Here is a 22,785-nt window from a genome sequence, read left to right as displayed (position 1 = left end):
TTGTGTTTACAGCTTGTTCCACTGCCCCCAAGTGGCCAAAAATATCAGCTGATGCAACTTTAAAATCTTAAAACTTTTGTCTCAGTGATATAATTGTTTTTCAGAATATAACACATCAAAATCCTTACAACACATGAACAATAATTTGATGTGTTAGTAGATAAGATGTTTGACTTAACATTTGTAGTTAAAGTGGCCAAGGGCTTTCTTTCTATATGACATTTGCATTTTTACAACACACATAACCACAAAATACACTATTAAAAATGTAAAGATTTACTTATCATATTTTACTTCAGGAGACATGCTTGGTTTAGTTTTTTCATGGTGTATGACAAAGTCCTCAACACCCACTTTCCTCTAACATTACACCACTGGTGTAAGTAAACACTGCAGTAGCAAGATTGTGTCAAAAGGGGTAAAGAGGGAACAGGTCTGTCTGTGTATCCACTCACTCATCTACAAATAGGGAGAAAGGACAGAGAGAAAAAACACTGTCTGAAGATAACAGGCTAAAGTCAACAGCAGCACTGCCGACTGTGAAAGCAGGAAACTCTCTCATCCTCCAGTCCCCCCTCTCTCTCAACACACACACACACACACATACATACACAGTGGATAGGACATGAGGGGAGAACAGCAGGATGGATAAAAGAATAGAGTAGAAGAGCACAGGACAGGGATACAGGATGTGAGTCAGGAATGGAAGGAAAGAACCACAAGATGGAAAGAGTGCAAGACAGTGAAGAATAACAATACGTTACAGAGCTGAGAGGAAGTCAGAGACAATGCGGGTGAAGGAACAGCAGGATATATCACCGTCACCCTGACAGTCATGGAGATTTATGTTTTTTTGAGTATTTCAGTTCTTTAGAAGATAAAAGTCCCACTTTATCTGAAGTTCCTGTTTGTTTCTGAGATAATAGAGGTCTGCACTTTGGACGAAGGACAGGGAAATGTGAATGAGTGTAAAATTTACAGAGAAAGAAAGGAAGGCAAGAGCAGGACTGAGCCAAGTGGAGAGAAAAAGTTAAAAAAAAAACACAATAGAAGGAGAAGACATGTCATAAAAGAAGAGGAGCTTTTATGTCTGACCTCTCCACACGACTCGGGTCACAGGATAGGGGGTGTGTTCCTGGCTTGCTATTGGTCAGTGCCTCCCAGATGGTCACCTAGACAGAAAAGAGGAGGCAGCACAGGAAGTCAGAGAGCGAGCACAGGACGTGGACGGACAGCATCCTCCATCCCTGAAGGCTTTCCCTTGTTAATGTATGCTAAAATACCTCACACACACACACACACACACACACACACACACACACACACACACACACACACACACACACACACACAGAGACAGCCAGCTGGGTTGATTATGAGTTATGAACTGACTGAATGTGAACTGGATTGATCCTGACCCTGGTTCTCTAGTGCACACATCCAATATTAATACTACTGCTATTCATTTTGTTAAGAGGTCATAAGTAACATTTTGAGGTCTTACACTGTACCCGAGTATTTCCTTCATTTCAGAGGGAAACACTGTACTTTTTACTCCACTACATATATTTCACAGCCTGAGTTGCTGATTACTATACTGATTAGGATTTTCCACACAAAACATATGATCATCTAATAAATATATGATAGATTGTTATAAATAAAACTGCAAATAAGTAGATTAAATTATTAAATATTAAAATTTAGCTATTAAAATGCTACTGTTAATGCATCAGTGACAATAACGTAATATATAACATAACACTCTTAAAGGCACCATTCTGTCTGCATAGCAACAATTTTATTTACAGTTTGCTGATAATACTTTTATATTTCTACTTAGGTAAAACTTGAATGGAGGACATGAAATGCAGTATTTTTAGGATATTGATACTTTTACTTAAGTAAGATGTCTCATTACTTCTTCCACTACTTCTTGATTTCTTTGTCAAAGTTATTATAATGTGTTGTAATGTGGCAATGTGACAACAAAAAGTGTTTGAAGGAACTCTAACATCTAAGTGAGTCTCACTTTCAAATGGCAACCATGACGCGAGAAATTCATTTACAAAATCCTTCCTACAACATCCGGCCTTCCCCGTTTGTCATTGGGTTTATTTCTTGACAGCCTTGTTGGTGTGAATGCAATTCTGTGTGACGATTGAGTATCAAACATTATGTATTGCTTGCTCGCACGCATATTCTTCAATAGAAGATTGCGTGTTTAGATGGAATAATTAATTATTGAAAAAGGTGTGCTTGAAAACAGGGTTTTGTATCTGATTTGTAAACTTGTACCTGAAAGTATGTCTGTACTTGTAATCTTAGCTTTGCAAGACTGTATATTTATGTTAACTGTAAATTTTATGCTGCACGCTTGCATATACATACTTGCAGGCTGAATAAAACGCTGTTTTCAAGCACACCTTTTCGAATGATTTGATATTCCGCATGTTTATGCTTACATTACCACACAACAATAACAGAACTTTGACAAAATTAAGCTCTTATGCTTCAACTTTAAATAAACTTCCACAACACTTCTAACTTAAGTTTCATACTGTAGTGAAATGAAAGGAAACTGTGAATGGAAGGCAGAAAATTACATCCTTGTGCTATGTATCAGAAGGTGGCAGGTTGTAACGTAAGCACGATTTGTAGTTAATGGGGTAAAACGTGCACCGTCAGCAGTATGGTCCTTTAAAACCTGTCCTACTTCGGAATTAAAGCTGTAATTAAAAGTGTCATCACCTTTTTGATCACTGTTTGAAGTAGCAGGACAACAGTTCAGGACAGGAGACCGATTGGAGATGACTACACAAACTACAGCACAAATCATCAGCTGCAACCTTGACTCTGTCTCCTCTACATTCTCCTCCTGTATCCAAGCTGAGAAACCTCGGAGGATGTTCTCGGACCTGTCTCATCCAGCCTATTTATACCTCTCCCTCTGTACCTCTGGAAGAAGGCCAAGAACAATCAGGACCAGGATCTCTGGGACTTCAAAACAGCACCTATCCGCAGGCAGTGTTGAATATAATGGGTCTGGGCTCCACACATCACAGGCAATTTATTCCACTTATTGATTTTACTTCACTATTGCTTGTTTTTATTTTGAAACTGGTCACTTTTTTCCTACATCAGTGTGTCTATTTGCCTGGTCTTGCTTGACTTATTGGTGAATTTATTGCTGTAATTTGTACCGGGTGTTTCACAGGGGAATAATGTGCACCTCAGTTGATATGGCAACATGACTTTGAACCTTGAAAACTTCATGTAGAACATTTGCAATATGTGCTTATTTAGTACTTTACAAAGAGATACTAGACACTCATAGCTTAGCAAACACAGCCTGTCAAGCTTGGGATTTCTCCACACAGCAAAAGCAGTGTGCAGGGTAAGAGTAAGATATTCTGCACTTGAATGTGGTGTGTAGTATTTGCTTGCTGTGTGGACATCGGTCTGGGTGTTATCAGAGTTCAGGGTTACGTTAGCGGCTCAGTTGTGCTCTTCATCTGTTTTTTATCCCCAGCAACCCCAGCCAGACTTATTATCCTGAGGGATAGCTTAACGTTTGCCAAACACATCCTCATCCTAAGAGCCCTTATTTTTATAGTGTCACAAGTGAAAAGTACCGTTTGAGAAACCGAACAATAAAGCATAAATCTGACCGCCGTCTTAGTATGCAAGATAAGCAGCCGAACAGGTTTATGTTGAATGCAGAATGAAATAAGAGTCCGATCTTACATTTTTCCTTGTCATACTTAACAATAGCCTAACTAGCTCTACACTGCAATACAAGAACAATGATTCCCATGTCCTTATACTGGTGAGAATGCTGTCTTTTTGACATGGGGCATGGGGCTTTAGCCTCAGTCTTTTAGCATCATGTATGTAGCCAGCTGCCATGAAATGCATGTCTTAAACCCTTTAACAAGATTCTTGTTTTAAAACAAGTCAGCTTTAAACACTTGAAAGTCAGCCAGAGACAGCGTTGGCTTATTAAGCAACAGCAACAGCTGTCATTTCAAGGAGCAAAATCGATGGTCACTGGCTAGAAATGAGAAGACTGTTTCAATATGTGTCTGTCTGAAATCAAGGACAATCAAGGACCCACTGTTATCACTATACACTAGCAATAGTAATTAAGGGGGCCGTGGTTTAGCAAACAGCCAGTTAAACAAGGTGTTGTGTTGAGATGTCTGATTGGTGTGGAAAAAATAAGTCACAGTCACTCCACCTGATCGTATTCGGAGCCGGCCTCCAGCAGACTCTGCTGTATGGCGAACTGCAGAAGATCCTCCTCCTCCTCCCTCATGCTGTCTCTCTGTTTGCCTCCTAGCATGGTGTATCCAGGCGGGGGCTCAAACACACACGGGGGAATCTCTCCGGCTCGACACGACACTGCAGCACACACAGGGAAGGTAAAGGGTAAGAGATGGGAAGGTGTGTTATCTAACAGAAAAGGAGATTAGTCCCAGGTAAAGGTGAGGAGCAGGAACGGAGAAGAAGAGGAGTCATTTCTGAGTGAAAGGAAGAAGAACCCCAGAGCAAAAGAACTTATAGCAGGTCATTATCTCTCTTGCCAAAATATTTCCACTACTCAACAGTGTGTATTTTTATGGGACTATCACTCAGGGTGGAGCAATTCTGCTAGATAACATTGAGCATTTCCAGAGAGGTTTCTTCTGAGCGGTCACACAATGATTTATATCTGTTTGCTGCATGGCTGCAGATTTAAATGTGGCTGTCAGGCTTCCGATTATAAGATAGGATGATGAAAATGAGTCATAATCTTGCACACAACACAAAGAACATAACCTTGCATCCAACGTCAGCGATAAACGCGGCTCATAACTCTATCGTGCAACTGTAACCTGAAGTACGACCCAGGTACTGCAGTAAATGTTGGAGATTTATTAAACAGCTTGTTGGAAAAAATCAACACAGTGTAAATCTACAGCTGTGACTCGTCATTAAGGAGAGATGACACTATGATGCATGTCACAACAGAAAAGTGTAAGCGTGTGTGTTCTCACTGGTGGAGCTGGAGCTGGAGACGCTGGAGGAGTCACTGCCCGGAGACGGGGTGTCTGTCCTCGGGGGGTCCCTCTGTCCGTCCCCCTCTACCCCTTCGTTGTCGGCGCGGCCACCCGTCCCTTCCTCGCAGCCGTTCAGGTTGCTGAAGGTGATCCTGGCGTTCAGGATGTGGTAGAGAGGGATCTCTGCAGGAAGTGAAGTAACCACGCATTATCTTTAAAACGATTCTGACATTTTTAAAAATCGTTTTTCCTGCTTCCTCTGTCTTTTCTGCTCCTTTTCTCCCTCTGTCTTCATTTCTTTCCATCCATCCTTGTTTCTGTTTATTAACTTTTCATTCTCCCATCATCCCATTCATTTAAACAACCATCATTTTAACCTCCCTCCCTCCTTCCATCCATCCATCTCACTCTCCCGGCCCTCACCGATCTTAACAGGGAAGCCAGGCGGCAAGCGCAGAGTGATGAAGTCACGCAGCTTAGCGAACAGGGCGTTCGAGATCGCCATGAGATCGATGATAGGCACCACTTGTTCTGCCAGGGACAGAGGATGGGACTCACACAACCACAACTTGGCTTTAAACCTTGAAAAAGGAAAAAGAAAAAAAACACAAACACATTCTGTGAAGACGCTGAGAATTAACAGGGGAAGAGTTTGCTGATGAATATTACAAAATACAATTCTGACAAGCATTATTGTAGCAATTTATGTCCTCATTCAGGCGATTAATTCCTTGGCCAGAGGTATACAAAGGCATCGATTACATCAGCGAACAACGACTGTCCACAAGCTGCTGAGTCGTGTTCAAATTGAGGCCAATCAATGCTTATATTTTAACTTGTCCGATAATGAACACGGGATTGAGAGGCAGCTCTGCAACCTAAAAGATTTCATCCTCATGAAGCCCTGCCACTTTTTATTTAGTGAAGAACAATGAGACTGACTGATGAAAATGACAGACAGGCCAATAATCAGTTAGAAGAACAGAAGCCGGATGATTGGACGGCATTAGAGAAGTTACTGGCATGATACAGGAAACTCAATCTGACGATGTGGTCAGATGGCAGGATATAGAAAACCACGAACATTAGCTACATTATCCTAACAAATACAAAACAATATAAAAAACAAATGCTTCAGTTTATCTTCTTGCTTGATTTTAAGACCACAGGCAGTTTTTAAGTCTTTCTTTTATCTCATATTTTCTTTTTTCCTCTAAAAAACACCGCAGGGTTCCTCCATTTTTTATTTTGTTTTGTTTGGTAAAATAGTGAAGTAAGGATGATGTCATGAGTCATCTAGACAGAGCTGTGTGATAGACTGCAGAGACGGTCTGCGTAATTGTTTTGACTCTCCACCATCTTTGTAGAAATCTACTCCTTGAGTGTGTGAAAATGTGTGTGTGTGTATGTGTGTGTGTTTATCTCCAGCTGTTATTTGTCCGTCTTTCACCTCTAGATCTTGGTGGTCAGCTGTCACGGATGGCTGTTTTTACTGTGTGTGTGTGTGTGTGTGTGTTTGCCTGTCTATTCCATGCCCATCAATTTGTCAGCTCTGGCACTTGGCGGCGGGCTTAGAGGGCGACTTGACTGTATGCATGGCTGCCTGTCTGTTTTCCTGTCTGTCAGTGTCAGTCTGTACGCTGCCACGCCGCTCACCTCTGGGTCTTGGTGGTGAGCTGGCACGGGTGGCCGATGTCCCTCTGAGTCGGTGACGAGCCTGGGTTGAAGTATTCCTCAGCCGTCAGCGCTGAAGGATTGGTCACCGCAGGACAAGACATCTGGGTCACCAGGGCCTGCAGAGAGATGGAGGAAATGTAAATAATGGATAAATAGGTTTGTTGATCAGTAACAGTGACTCAAAGATTTACCAAGTGTCAAAATTTCTGGTTTTTAAAATTGCCCATCTTTGCTGCGGAAGAAAAACTCACCACCTACTGGGATTTCGAGGCTTTCCTTTTACCTACTGACATCTTCAACAGCTGAATAAAAAAGAAAACTTTGCTCTCAAGCCAAAACTTGAAAGCAAATGACAAAGCAGTTTTCTTATTTCAGCTTTTTACATCATTACAATAGATCCATCTGTTGGTCCGCTGCGCTAATTAATAAGCTACTGTAGCTCACTTGTCAACTGTGTGGCGGGATGTTAATAAACCTGTCAAAGCTAGGCTGCCATTACTGGAGGAGGAACAGGATGCTAAAGACTTATGAAAGGAGAGAAAATTCAATCCATGTTGTTGCATTTCCTTCCAGATTCAACGCCCCTTTAAAAAATCTTGAGATCTAGCAAAACTGAAACAAACCCACAGCTTTACAGTTACACAAAATATCTGCAGAGGAAAGCTTTTGCCGAGCAAACACCCAGAGCGTGTGTCTCCGTGTTGTGCCGAGAGGACAGAGAGGCGTAGAGTTGAGAAGAGCAGAGGCGACGGTGAGGGGGAACGAGTGAAAAGAGAGAGGAGAAGGAGGAGAAGCAGGGAGGTATGAGTCATAGAAGCTCTCCAGCAGAAACAAATTAAAAAAACATAATCAATATTTGAGAGCAGGTTGGAGCCTCTGAGTGATTGTTTTACTCTGCAGGCATGCTCTCCTGTTGACACAGTGGACTCAGCGGCCAGGATTCATACACTCACCGTCCCTCGGATCAGGGGAGATGATGGGGGCAATGTTAGTGTTGAAGTTGATCATTCATTCATGATGACAGTGATGATTATGATATTGAATATGATTACTATTATCCTTATGGTGGCTGTCCATGATTCAATGCAGAGTCCGATCATGTCCAATCAAACATTACATCTGCAAAACCTCCAAAACTTATCATGTTATTTAGCAAATCTGTTTTTATTTCAGGATTTATGAAACTTTCTCAACTCATAGAAAACAAAATGCAATATCTTATTTAAGGACAACATGTGAAAATCACAAAAATTGGAACTGTAGTCTTTTGATGTAGTGATGTCATGTAAATAAACTGTCTGCTCACCCCGTTGTTAGGGCCCATGTGTTGCTCAGCAATCCCCAGGAAGTTCTGCAGTGGAGTCTTGCCGCCTGCCCAAAGACACACAGCAGCAGTGAGAATGCAGTAACACAATCACAATGTACAATCTCTATTGAGTTTATGTACCACAGAGTCCCCCAAAGCAGGCCAACGTTGATGTTCATTCATCAAGAGATGATGAGACACAAGCTCATTTATCTTCACTGCAATTGTCTGCCGTGTGATCTCCCTCTACAATGATTTGCACAAGAGAACTTAGTGCAATATATAAGGTGTTTTGTATTGTGGGCTTCATCTCCTAAGAGCTGAGCTGAAATGAGCAGAAGTGAAATGAATTGATTTATAATGAATTATGCTTTTAGCAGTAAGAAACAATGAATAATCAAAAACTGCAACATCTGAAAGTTGTAATTTTAAAAATATTGATATAGTTAGAATAAATCCTCAATGTACCTCTAGACCTAAAACAACTCTCATATTACAGTCCACAGGTAATGCTTGATTTTACAGGTCTCATTTTATACTAATTTCAATTTTTAAGACATTTTACAGATAGGGTGGTGCAATTTGATACAAATTATTTTTAAAAATGGAAAAAAAGTGTTAAGTTGGTTTAGTTGATAAGTTTCCACTCAATATATTTAGATTCATATGTAGTTCTTAATTTGCAAATATTCTTAATAAATTAGATTCTCAACGATTCTTTAACAGACAGAAAAAAACATACTTTTCAGTGTGTAGTTTTCTGTTGTTTCTAAATATATATATATAAAATTATATTTCCTCTTATAATTTATACAAAATTGCACCACCCTTCCTTTAAAATTGTCCTAAAAATTAATTAAATACCTATAAATTACTCAGAAAATTTCCAGGAAATTTGTATAAAATTTAAGTGTTAGCAAACATACAGAGTTAAGAGTTTGTTATACAAGCAAATAATTGTGTGATGACAACCCACAATATGAAAATGACACGTGCTTCGAGGAACCTTTAGGAGTTCTGCAACAGTGAGTAAACCTATAACTTCCTGGAGGAACTCAGTCAAGTCAAATTGCCTAATTTGGATCTCAGATGAACCCACAATGAGGGAACCCTTTGTTTTTAGAGTGCATGTCAACACCACCAGCTGCTGCCCATTTAGATATGAGAGATATGACCAGCTTGTTAGCATGTGGTTTGGATTTTCTGGTGCTGCGGTTATCCTCGCTGACCAGAAACTGAATGAGTGCCAAAAGCAATGCAAAGGTCCAACAATTAGTGTTAATGTCAAAGGTGTCATGATGTGCTTTATGAGACAAGTGTCCACATTTTGACCTTTGGCCAACTGATGTGTTTACAGCTGCTGCTTGGCTTGGATACATATTGCACTTTTTTTTTTTTTACAGTATTAACAAAATGATGAAAAGTAGCAAAAGGGAAGGGAAAATGGAGTGAGTCACTCATTCAGGAATCGGCGTAGCGCTTCCAACAACACTTCCCTCATGCATATTAGCAGAGTGCAGATGGGGGATTGTGACCTATAAGCTCACAGCGGAGCGTGTGATGGTTGATCCTGGCTGACAGCAACAGTCCGGGGAGGGAAGCCTGCTAATCCTGTTTGATTTATTATCTGAACCAGAAAACGAGACAGAGCCACCGAGTGAACGTTTCGGGCTGTTAGCCGGAGCCTCAGGGTGATCTCATCGAGCTCAGGTGTGAGGGATTACTCATCAGTGACTCTTTTATCAGACATGTCGTAGCACTTAAGCTGGGGTTTGCAATGGCACAGAGGTGATAATGGAGAAAGTCAGCTACGGCAGCTGTGACGCAACTATATATAAAGAACACCTTGATGGTCTTTAAAGGTGACAAATAGTCATTTAACTCTGAAGTATAGTTGTCAAACTACAGCGATGTACCTTTTGTCTTGTTCTTGTTCTGGTCTGACAGATGGTCAGTTCTGGTCCTGGTGATCAGCTCCACATTGGATGCCGCATACACCTAAAAAAGAATAAGAGAATGATAGTGATGAGAAAGTGATCAAGAAAATGATTTTTTTATTTTAACAGCATAAATGGCAAGAATTTACATTTCTCAGCATAAAGGAAAATACATTTTATCTTTTATTTTCATCACTATCTCCAAAAATGTACAAAACCGTGATCTTAAAACTGTGTATTACAACATGATTTTTGTGTACCATTACACCCCTCATTCCTTGTCTGCTGCATACAAGCCAACAACTTCAAGCTACAGTCCATAGCAGATTACTGGAATTCTTCACTAGTGACCACAAAAGGAAAATACTTAAAAAAAGGCTGCTGATTCTGAGTTTACGCTGGACGCCGGACAAAGTAAGGAAGAGCTAAAAAGCAGCCAGGAAGGCAGAATCTCAACAGGAGTTGTCTGTTTATGTCTGTAACTCTAAATCAATGATGCAGAAAATAGATGCTTTTCAAGCAGCAGTTTTTTACTGTAGAGCCTGTCTGAAGTGCTTTTAAACCACTAGTGACAGATGGTGCTGGATGTCTGACACTTGTCTCCCATCCATCCCTCCAGGGGGTCAAGAAAACAAATGGGGTCAAGGTAATGCATGTGTCTACGCAATGGATGGACTTCTTTTTTTTAACTTTATCTGAAAGGCCAATGTGGTGTTTTACATGCTGATGCTCATATTTAATTGTTGTTGGAAAATTCATCTTAAAATGTTCCAGGGATTCATTTGTCATAATTTTAAAAATGCAGAAGGTTATGTCCTCAAAAGTCTAAAGTAAAGGTTTTAAAATAACTTTGGGAATGATTGATTCTGGAAATGAAACTCTTCGGGTGTGGAGTGGACTTTCCGGAAATATTAAATAGAGCTCTGACAGCGGTGGTTTCTCTGGGCAGTGTGAAAGATCAGTGAGCTGTCTGTGCAGCCTGTGCTCTACCTTGGCTTCATATCCATTCACCGTCTCAGTCTTCTCGCTCCTCCATCCCAGTATACCCGTCTTATTCCTGCAATGGAGGTTCAACACACCCCAGATCAGTTCCCTGTGGTTTCAATAAATCAGCTCCAGTGAACATACTGTACAATTGCAGTGACAGTTGGTGTAAATTATTTTCCATCACAAGAAATCTGCACATATCTACACCTGAGAGAAATCACAAATATAGTACATATGAGAGAAAATTCAACCATCTCCTCAGACTGCAAGTCACAAGCCCTGGTTTTGCTTATAATATACCGCCTGAAAACATTGCACCCATTGTCCTTGTGTGTCATCAGTGGGGATCAACAGTTCAGTGTGCAATTAGGAAACCTGCCCAGAAGTTAGTGAGGCATGTCCCATCGTCATGATCTGTTCACGCTATTGAGCTCCTTCTGGACAAAACCACTGAAAGTGACTTTTCTTTTCACATTAGTGCTTATATATTTGATGTAGTAATGTTTTTTTGTTAGTTAGTGAAAAACTTCACTGTCCACATTGTGGAAAATTATCTTTGGTTTCAACACATATAACATTAAAAACAATACAATACAGGATAATTGACAGGGTAATACAGGACAATAAAAAGGACAGGTGAAAGGGACACATTTTGTATTAATATCAGGTATTTGGGATACATTTCAAATATGTAACAATTTTGTGACAGGTTTTGGGGGATTTTAAATACACCAGCGGCATGGCTCTATAAGGGTGGCAATGTCTGTCGTTTGGTCCACCATTTTCATCCAGACTGAAATATCTCAACAGCTGTTGGATTACCATGAACTTTGGTACAGAAGGGTTATAACTTTGGTAATCCTCGACTTTTCATTTAGCACCATCAGATCAAATAATTAATTTGTTCCATTTGGTTTATGACCACCTATAAACTACAGACATTCCCATCAGCTACTATATTTTTAGTGCTAATTAGAAAATGTCAGCATGCTAATATGCTCAATTAAAACAGTAATCATTATTGACATTACCTGCTACATAAAAGCATGTTAGCATTATAATTATGAGCATGTTAGCATGCTGACATCAGCATTCCCCAGCCTCACAGAGCTGCTAGCATGGCTGTGAGTAGCCTTGTTCTCTTGAATCCAACGTCAGACAAAGTTATGTCTTCTGTCTGATTCTTTGAAGTTATATCATAGCTCAATAACTGAGGGCTCAGTAAACTTTGTACTCGTTAACAGAACCATGAAACAGCAAAACTGAAGAGCTGTAGTTTTTGTGCATGGCTGCCCAAAGATGTATTAATTCCGGAGGTCGATGTCCTGCCTGCGGTGCTTGACAAAGTGGTTTGCTCTAAAGCATCATAAATAGATTATTGGCATGTAGACAGGAGTGCTGACCAAGGAAAATGCACAGAGGTGACACTGAGGTACAAGTCTGACAGGGAGATGATTACTCTCCAGCCCCCTCCTCCAGCCACCTCTCTCTCCCAGCTCACTTGTCTCTGTTGTTCACCTCTCTGTCATGCCATGGGCTCAGATTTAGGTATGATGTTAAGAAGTTGCTGACTTGTCCCTACCAATATTTTTACCGATCTCAAACGATCTCTCCATTTTAACTTGTGTATTTTCTGCAAAACGTGGGGTATTATGATAAGGAGTGAATGAGAACAGGGTATGAGGGACAGCCGACCTGATGATCTGGCAACCCTCAACATCGAGCTGTGCTCATTGACGACTAGCAACAGCCCGACAGCAGCAGCAGTAGTGGAGTTGGTGAGGTGGAAAATCTGAAGCATTTAGTATTTATAGGTTAAATGTTTCAAACATCACAGAACTGAAAACATCTTCACTGGACAAAACTAAGATTAGTCGGTTGATATTATATTTAAATTTCAGGTGTGAGGTGTTAGCTATATTTGTGATTGTTGATCAGACATGCTGTTTAATTAAACAACTTTATTACTGTTGGTGGAAAGTCCTCCCAAAAGCCAATTAAGACATCAGGTACTTTTAAGAGAAGAACCAAAGTGTCATTAACAGCTGAGCTTGGTTATAAAAATATTCTGTATTCAATCCAAACATTAATCTTTGAAATTAATCAGAGAAATATTTGCAATTTAATTTACCTTGCAAGGCAACTGGATTTGCAAGATCATGAGAGAATCCGTCATGTCTGGCTTCAAGTTATACCCTTGTGGCCAAACCAACAGTGGTTCAACCAATCAGCATCCTAGAACTACTAGCGGCTATGGGCATGGTTTAGGTGTGATGACAGAAAGAGGCGATAGCCTGTGATAGACGGTGATAGACAGATGGTTCATCCAATCACCTGCCAAGTATTTTTTGAAAGCGCCTGCCCTTTTCCAAACAATTTCTAAGGACGACTTCCCAGATGGTTCTGTATAACAAACCATCTGGTGTGCCAGGTTACTATTTGATGCCATCTCTCCCCTTTACTATTAGTGGATCAAGAGCAGAGTTATTATTGCACAAGTGTCATTAACATGAACATTATTTATGAGCTAAATTAGCCACAGCTTGTCCAACTGATCTGTTTGTGACTGTCAGGCATCATTTCATTATGAAAATCCTGTCAGCCGCAGCCTGAGCAGCACAGAGACACACAGACAGGTGAGCTACAGCCTCTCAGGTGAGCTCTGATGTCATAGTGAAAGATCTAGCCATAAATTCAGGAGCTGAATGAAAAATGATAAGAACAGAAGTTTTTGGGATAATCTAAAGGTAGGTTTGAGGATTGCTGTGGTCTGTCATTAGCTCTTCATTTGCGTTGCCCAAATCAACAAACTGAAAGAAACACAGGTGCAGAATTTCATGTGAGGTTTGACAAAAAATGTCTACCAAAGTTAAAACCAAACTTACTCCCTTGCTTCTTACTCACTTTTTATCTGTTAACATTCACTTCCTGTCTCCATGTCTCTTTCCACGATTCACCGATTTATCTCTGTGTCTCTCTGTAGTCTATTTTTCTCCCCTTTCTTCACCTACCTCCTAAACCATCGACTCCCCCGTTTTATGTATTGTGAGTTTTTTTCCCCATATGTGTCCCATTCATCTTTCTCTGCCTGTATTCTCACTGCATGTCTTATATTTCCTCTCATCTCTCTGTCTCATCCTCTTTTCTCTTCCTTTCAGTCACTTTCTCCATCCCCCTTCTTTTATCCCTACTTTTCTCCCCTTCATCTCTCTCTGTCTAAAACTTTACCTGTCCCGTCATCCGTCTCTCTTTCTGTCTGTCAAATCATTCTTATCATACCACCTGAATAAGACGAGTTTTGTCCTCTATGCCCCTGCTTGCTCTAACCACCCCTCCCTTCTATCCTCCTTTCCACTTCTTTTCATCTCTATGGGCCTATCTATGTCACTTTATGTAAAACGAAGCCATAAAACTATACTGTCATCATAATAAAAAGCTCCAAATTGACTGTACAAGAGCCACCTGCTCATCTTATTTTTTTTCCCACTCCTTCTTCCCATCCTTCTTGATCTTTTTCTAGTGAGCTTATGTCTTGTCTGTCTCTCCCATGTCTTTTTGATCTGCTATCTGCTCCCCATTTCCATGTTCATCGGTGCATTTCACTTGCACTGGAGTGTTGAGCTTTAGTGAAGTGGTCTGAGCCTGATTCACACAGCCTGGAGCTAATTTGTTCCTTCGTCATGTATTGTAACATATTCATTTTTTTATTTTTTGACATTTTAGGCATTGAGTCCACATGGAACACAAAAGATCAAGAATGGAGTATTTGTTTAGATTAAAGTAATTGCATTTTGTAAATTATGGTCCCATTTAATAGACAATGAACCAGGGTGTTCTTTAGGGCATGGCTACATTGTGATTGACAAGTTGTTACCATGGCAACAATGTTGGTTAGGTAACATAACTATGACGTAACCCCAGATTTGCGTAGTAGGTGTAGCCATAGCTGTCGCTATTTTAGTGTTTTTTCAATTCATGAAAGTTAAATGTAACATTTTGGTCGTCTAAAAATGTCTTCAGTGATTCAGCGTTTGGTTGTACTAAAAGACCTTTAGAGAATCAGTTTTTAAGTACATTTTGTTTTAATGGTTTAAACCTATTTTTCGCTAGCGAAAATTAGCATTAACATTAGGATTATCACAGTTAACCATAGACTGTAAATGCACCATACTAATCAAGCTAGCAGCTAGCGATAGGGTCACCTCCACCCAAAATATGGTCACTTTTGGCTCCAAAAATTGAAGATGGCGATGGTCAAAATGCAAACTCAAGGCTTTAAAACGGGAGTCTACAAACCAATGGTTGACGTCAAGTGTTATTTTTTACAGTCTGTGGTTGAAGTAAAAACCCCTGAATGTTTTTATTTTGCAATAGGAAGATAGGGTTATTCCTTCTTACTCTCACTTTAAACTTGACCAGAATTTTAGAATGAACTCAGTAGTTTGCCCTTTCACTTGCTATACTGTAGATATATCAGTAATATGTTGGGTCAATGAACTGAATTAGTTCCACATGACTTTTGTTGTCTCCACTTCCACCACTACGGCTGCTAGGGGTTTTCCTATATTTTGTGAAATGCATTGTGACAATGTGGGAGATAGCTACAGAGACAGAGTAACACAAAATTCAGCAACACAGGAGAGATTCTCCTCCACTTAGAAAAAAAAAAAAAAAATCAGCACTCGGAGCAGAACATGTCCTGTGGCTGAATTGCATCTTGTTGTATTGAGGATTCTGAGGTAAACAAAATTGTATCTGTGCTTGCTCTATGGAAGATTTCTCCCTTTATGACTGTTGAAGGTTTTTGCAAAATGGTGAGACTAAAAAGTAGCCTTTGCTCTTTAATTCTGAAAAATACACCACTAAATTACAAAAATGGGACCAGAGATGCAGGGTACATCAAGAACTGCTGTACATTGGTTTTTAAATGTGGGATTTTTCTATAATCCCTGAATATTTCATGTGTTTTAGGTGCAAACCTTGCTTGATTTACACCAAACTCTGGGTATTTTGAAGAGTAGAATACCGATGTCTCTCGTAACTACAATCTAACATCCTGTATTCTATGTATATTAATTGCGTCTGACCTCTCAAAGGCGATGTTGCGAGTGTCCAGCTGAGTGGTCACCACGGGAGCAGACAGCCTGCCTGCTACCTGCTCATCACTGGGCTGCGTCACCCCCAGTAGGCCCAAACTGGCGGCGTTGCTGCTGCAGGCGCCGCCATTTCCCCGGCCCGGTGAGAGCGCCGTGAGAGACGAGACGCACAAGGTCTCACAGAACACCAGCTGTCTGTCATGGTCGACCTCCATCACCTCGGCGTTGGAGTCTGGGAGGCAACATGGTGACAGACGAGTGAAGAGAAAAATGAGGGCAACGTTAGTGAGCAAGAGAGAGGCAGCTAACAAACTGAAAGTGGGAATGAACTAGAGTACACACATGTCCATGAGGCTGCAAGGCACAAACATACAAAAAGTATATGTAAAGGAAAGTCAAGAGAGATCACGATTGATGTCAAGAGACTGCTGAAGATAGACAGAGAAAAGGAAATAGCAAATTAAAGATCCAGGCAGGCATGCCCAGAAGAAAGAAACACAGAGAAGGAGGACATTATGCAGAGACTCAAAAAGAGTCCAGGAAAAGGTCAGAAGAAGGGGAATAATTCAAGGTGGTGAGAGCAAGAAAGATAAAAATAAAAGAACTGGATGAAATAACACAGAGAGGAGCCAGTGGAAAGTGCTGTGCAGCGCGGCTAGAAAGAGGTAGGTGGAAAGAGAAAGGATCATCCTCGAAAGTAAAGCGTGGTCACACCTGCACCTGTCTCTGTGAATTTTCTTCCTCTCAACATTTACTTGAAGCAAGTGCGACTGATAAATACAAGAATGTGTTTCTAGAAATTCATCTTGGACCTGTGAATTTACACAATCAGCCAGGGGAAACAGTGATGTCTTACAGATGGTGCTCCATCACCTCATTTTGTAAAACATTACACTACCAAAATAATAACGGCAGCATCACATGCAGGCACTGTTTATAGCCTGTGATCTTTCTGCTCAATATTTCACCGCTGTTTTATTGGACTGAATGCAAATGTGAATGGAAAACCAGGAGACACAGAGGAAGATGAAGGAATAGAGGAAGGACAGTCGGATGGATGAAAGAAAGGAAGCAAAAAGGAAAGGAGACAAGTGTGACAAACACATGCTCACTGTACATTCACAAGCCATTGCGCAATCTGATCACATATCTTAAAGGAATGGTTCAACAATTTGGGAAAATACTTATTTGCTTTGAGTTAGAGAAGTTAATCGATACAACTTTCATGTTCGCTGTGCGCTATAAATGAAGCTACAGCCAAAAAATGGTTAGCTTAACTTGGCATTAAGACTGCAAATGGAGTTTGTTGGAGTTGGAGCTGGACTTCTGACCTTGTCCCCTGAAAATGAAGCTTCGGTTTCCTCTCTGCCAGGTCATCTGTTCAAAACCCATCAGGGTGGTGTCAACGCGGAGACACTGACCACTCTTCCAGACTCTGTAGGTGTCACTGGGGCAGATACGAGACACCAGGGGCACTGAGGACAAACATAGATGTACTTTTAAATCATAATAAGTTAGACAGAAACACTGTAATTTCCCCAATTTCCTGTAATTTCTAATGCAGTGAACGTCAATCATCCTTCTGGTGTTTTTATTTAGTTCATGCTAGAAGTACTTTGGCTCTGTTCCCTGATAAGTCCAACAATAGCTTTCAGAACAGACATGTAACAACAATAATATTCTGTATAAAAATAAACATACAATAGTCTCAACTTTTATAAATCATACACAGTGGAAGTACATCCACTTGTGGTTTTGTAAATCACTTGATATAAATAGCACATGCTATTTAATTCCAAAACCAAGGCCAGGAAGTGCATGAGAATCAGTGTCCAGTACAACAGGAAGAAACAGGCCTCTTCATCCCCAGAGGGAGATGTTAACATGATGAACATGATTAATTCTGACTGGTTGCTACTGGACTGCTTTACTGACTGGAGTGACACACAGAGAACTGGACTCACCCCAGCTGGTAAACTCCCATTTCATCTCCACATAGAAATCCTGGGCCTGGACAGAGAGAAGAGAGCGAGGACAAATGAGAGAGTGAGGTACATAAAGAAAGAGAGAGAGTGGGATGAAGAGAGAGAGAGAGAGAGAGAGTGATGAATTTAAAGATGGATAGAAACAGAGAGGAGAATAGCAAAGTGGAGGGAAAGAAAAATGGGGAGAATGCAGTGATGCTGCTTCACTGTCTGTGCCAAAGATGGTGGGACTGGCATGGAGAAGTGGTTGTGTGTTTGTGTGTGTGTGTGTGTATGTGTGTGTAAGTTAATTATAGAACTGATGGATGGAGGGATAGATGGAGAATGATGTGGGTGAGATGTACGAGTACTCATTGTCATTTTCAAAGTGTGAGGGTGTTGTGTCTACCGTATGAATGTGTTAGTGTGCGTGTGTGTGTGTGTGAATGTGTGTTAGTGTGTATTTGTATCAGGGAGCCAGCTGGAGGAGATACACAGGAAGACAGACTGTGTGAAGGCAGTTTTCTGCACCTCTGCTACTGTTCTCTGCAGCTCTACCGCTGCAGCATCTTCAAAACGATCTGCTGCACCTCCACACTTTCCTGTCAGGATTATAAGAGTCAACTTTCTCTACAGGCTGCTTTTCCATCACTGCTACGGTGCTCAAGGGAATAGCAATGACTCAAATTACCTAGAGGCAGAGGGTTTTGCTACACAGAGACCCATCCCTGCGAGTGTATCTCCCTTGTCAAATAGTAAACAAAGTTATTAATACCTTCAAACAAAACCAAGAATATTTTCCCTTAGAAAACAAAAATGTAAATATTACAAAGATGAATCTACATTTCAAATGAATGCAACTCTGCCTTTGTAGTTTTGTTTCATGTATGTAATTTTGTTTGTGTTCATGTGTGTGTGTGTGTGTGTGTGTGTGTGTGTGTGTGTGTGTGTGTGTGTGTGCGGTCATGAGAGTGTTTCTTTTTCCATGTGTGCATGAAAGTGTTTGTGTGAAATCCCACTTGGCGCAGTCGCTCCAGAAGGATGGGGATGCCCGCCAGTCTCTTGGCAGTCCTCTGGTAGTCACGGTAACGAAGCACTAGACGCACCAATTCTGGATCTCTGGTACTCACCGCCTCCTGAAGAACTGAGTGAGAGAGAGAGAGAGACAGAGAGAGTAAAACAGAGCCAATCACTCAGGCCTCATCTAAAATTTATGTACATGAACAATTTCAGGGGTCAGTGAGAATTGCCGAAACTGAAGTAGGCCGAAGGAAAAGCTGGTAGGACCAATTACTGCAGCTCGCCCATCATTCATCAGACCGCCACTTTGCTGTTAATCTTACAGGCTGTTCTACACTTGGAACAATTATAGAACAATTTCCTTTCTCTCTCTTTATAAGCAGACATCTGAATAAAGGCTAACACACACACACATATACACACGCAGTTGAAACAATCAACATGTAGTTGGATTCTTATAATGTGATAACAAAACCAGTGAGTGCATTTATAGACACAGTAATCAGATTAAGATACACAAAAGATTACTTTATGATACTCTACAAACACAGACGCAACACAGAAAGAAGAACAAAAGGTTTCACTTTTATAGCAATTAATCCATCGTCATCAAGAATCCATTTACGTGCAGCGTTACACAATCAAAAAGGGAACAACCGCAAAAAACCCCCAAAAATCTAACGATGAAGGTGGGATATGGACAATACTCACTGGAGTAAAGGGTGTTACATCAGCCAATATAATTTCAAGGTTAAAAAAATAATTGATTTCACACTCCATTACTCTCCCATTGCAAGACATATCTCCACACTACATTTGTGTCAGCAGAGTAGAGATGTCTGGCAGTAGCCGCCTGTCGCTCTGTGAAAGACGTGGTAACGGAGAGTGTTTGAGTGTTGTGATTGGTTTGTATTTTCTAAACCAATCAGAATTATTCATCAAGAGGCCAAAACTGTCCGCTGCCATTGTAAAATAGTGCCAGTTGGAAATGTGAAAATTTTATTGAACGCCATTTTGCAAGTACAGTGTATAACATATCATATATTATAAATTACTGGAGTTTTGTTATTGTAACCAAGGAGGCCACCTCCAAAATCACTGCATTTTCAGGCCATTTGTGATTTGTTTTTTCACTGGTTTATGGCAGATGACTACGGCTATATATGGCATTAAGCTCTTTTGATGTGCAAACATGCAAGAATGGCAGAAACTGCCTCCTTTGTACATACAGTAATTAAAAACCTTGTCAAAGGTTTCTCTCATTCACATGTAGGTTGTTAGTCTGAATGCTTGTCACTGCTGTGGGTGACAAAAAATCAGTCATCAACACATGTTTATTATTCACATGGTCCACATCCATTAAGTCAGTGTTAAGACCAACAGGGCACAGTGCATTACAAGGAGATGTTCCTCATTTATACAATGCTTCCTAATGATTGCTTATTGATTAAATATACAGCTCCCAGATTGACATGCCTACAACAGCAAGCAAGAAATGGGGGAGGCAGTGTCAGACAATTGTTTTTTACATATCCAGTGTGTCTTTATGATCAGACTATCTCCCTTTGAAAAACTTATTTATTGACATTAAAGGTGCTGCAAGTAGCATTTTAACATCAATAAATGGTAACATTGTACAGTAAAGGTACTGGAGGAATGAGTAAAGAACAAATCATGAACTAGTTTTTCAGGAACTACTTGTTACTTATTGGTTCATCAGTTATCAGTTAGTTCCTGATTTTTTGATTTATGTTTTATGATGTCATAACTTATGATTTGTGTTACCCATAAATCATTTTCACACTTATACAATGTTAGTTACCATAAATAAAAAAAGACCATCAGGACTGCGAGAGTTATTGAGATTGTGTGCATTTCTGTACAGCACATACAAAGGGAGGATGGCACTGTTCTACTAGTGCAATTAGAACAAAAGCTTTGCCAGTTTCTAGCAATGATAAATACTATGAGGAGTAAAAATCCATAACGTATTCTTCCAAAGAAAGCAAAAGGGTATCTTGGAAGTGTGGTCATAATTTTGAGTACCCACATTAACCACTGGTGTGAGATAGAAACTACCAATCATCTCCACCGTGGTCTCATTGTTTACTATAATTATACCAGAGTGTCATAATTAATATAACAACTATATATTATTGTATAAAATGCTGCTCATAGCACCTTTATCTTGAAACAAAGTACAACCCCTACACAGCACCCAATAATACATCGTGTACACTGCACACTGTGTTTTACTAACACACAAATAAGCTCAGTGCCCTGCCCCCCAACACACACACACACTCACCGGTCCATCCATTGCGGTTCTCCTTGCTAACGTCAGCTCCATGCTGCAGCAGGACCCTGGCACAGTCCAGGTGGCCCAGCGTGACAGCCAGGTGGAGAGGAGTCCGGCCACGAGGGTCCAGAGACTCTAAATCAGTCTGGATGTAAGAAGGGGGGAGAGGAGGACAAGAGGGAGAAGAGAAAGAATAGAAAAGAGAGGGAAATAAATGGACAGAAAGAGAGAGAAGCAGAGATTAAGGAAATGGAGGGAAAGAAAATAAGAGAGGGGTGGAGTAGAGGAAAAGAGGAAAGCAGACACAGAGAGATAAAGTAGGAGGAGAGGAAATTGGGGTTAATTTCATATCATTGTAGTGCTCTTCTAGCTCAGACAGAGTGGTAAGAAGAAACAGACAAATATAATAGAGACACAAGCGTGACGATGACGACAGAGAGATGGAAAGAGAGACAGTGACAGGTGCTAATTGATCTGTCAGCACTCCAACGTGCTACACTCCTGCAGCATCCCACTTATTTTCTGGGCTGGATGGACTGGGATTAGCTACTGTTTTAACCAGGCCTCCACACCCACCTAAAGCTTTTAAGCAGCCTTCTGTCCGCTATTCTTCAAAAGATGCAACTTTCAGCTTAAAGGTTTGCCAGTTTGAATCCTGGCCAAGAATGTGAACAGGTAAAGTAAATAAGCAGCACTCATCTCAGTTTGTCATGACACTGAGCAAAATACTTATTACATACAGTTTATTATGGAGCCTCTTTCAGACCAATAGTATTTGTTTTTTCTACAGAACATTGGGTGCATATTTAAGCCAAACAAATAAAAGAACAAAAGGGGTTATTGTTCAATGCCAGGCCATGAAAAATTGTGTGTATCTAATTTTGTGGCCTGCTTCATGCTTTTTCAAGTCTGCAAAGAAATAGTTTGACATGTTGTGGAAACACGTATTTGCTTTCCTGCCCAATGTTAGATGAGTAGATGGCTGTATGCTAAATATGTAGCTAGAGCCAGTAGGCTATTAGCTTAGCTTAGCATAAAGACTGGAATCAGGAGGAAATAGCTAGCCTAGCTCTGTCCAAAGTTTAAAAAGTCCATTACCAGCACCTCTAAAATATGTTGATTAGCAGGTGTTAATTGTTGGCCACACACAGTGACTTCCAGCTATAACATCCCATAAAATGATGTTATTTTTATGCTTTGCATAGTTATATAGTTACATAGTTAATCTGTGCTTTATAGGTGCTGATAGGTTTTTGGGGTTTTTTTATCTTCAGACAGAGCCAGGCTTGATTTCCCCCTGCTTCCAGTCTTTATGCTAAGCTAAGCTAACTGTTTCCTGGCTATAGTTTCATATTTAAAGTGGAGATGAAATGGAAAATGCCTTTTTAACCCTTTTAGATCACATCCTCGGTCATATTGTGCACCTACTTAACAATATATAGAAAAAAAAATCAATG

The 22,785-nt window shown here is 40.4% G+C and overlaps 1 protein-coding gene across 2 annotated transcripts in view; it reads right to left on the bottom strand.

The window, feature by feature from the left end:
* Positions 1-22,785, bottom strand: part of ankrd13b (ankyrin repeat domain 13B) — a 40,960-nt gene that overhangs the window by 1,484 nt on the left and 16,691 nt on the right. For both annotated transcript variants that reach the window (XM_067594161.1, XM_067594160.1), the window contains 13 exons: positions 21,338-21,473; positions 19,029-19,153; positions 18,010-18,055; positions 17,377-17,520; positions 16,037-16,277; positions 10,953-11,019; positions 9,942-10,023; positions 8,026-8,090; positions 6,699-6,835; positions 5,466-5,623; positions 5,040-5,225; positions 4,241-4,404; positions 1,096-1,172 (listed from right to left, as the gene is read on the bottom strand). In XM_067594161.1, coding sequence (XP_067450262.1) covers positions 1,096-1,172; positions 4,241-4,404; positions 5,040-5,225; positions 5,466-5,623; positions 6,699-6,835; positions 8,026-8,090; positions 9,942-10,023; positions 10,953-11,019; positions 16,037-16,277; positions 17,377-17,520; positions 18,010-18,055; positions 19,029-19,153; positions 21,338-21,473 — 1,628 coding nt within the window. The remainder of the gene's footprint in view (positions 1-1,095; positions 1,173-4,240; positions 4,405-5,039; positions 5,226-5,465; positions 5,624-6,698; positions 6,836-8,025; positions 8,091-9,941; positions 10,024-10,952; positions 11,020-16,036; positions 16,278-17,376; positions 17,521-18,009; positions 18,056-19,028; positions 19,154-21,337; positions 21,474-22,785) is intronic.

This window comes from Thunnus thynnus, chromosome 7 (assembly GCF_963924715.1).
Source record: "Thunnus thynnus chromosome 7, fThuThy2.1, whole genome shotgun sequence".
Lineage (NCBI taxonomy): Eukaryota > Metazoa > Chordata > Actinopteri > Scombriformes > Scombridae > Thunnus > Thunnus thynnus.
Note: the sequence above shows the minus strand (reverse complement) of the source record. Positions and strands in the feature narration are given on the sequence as shown.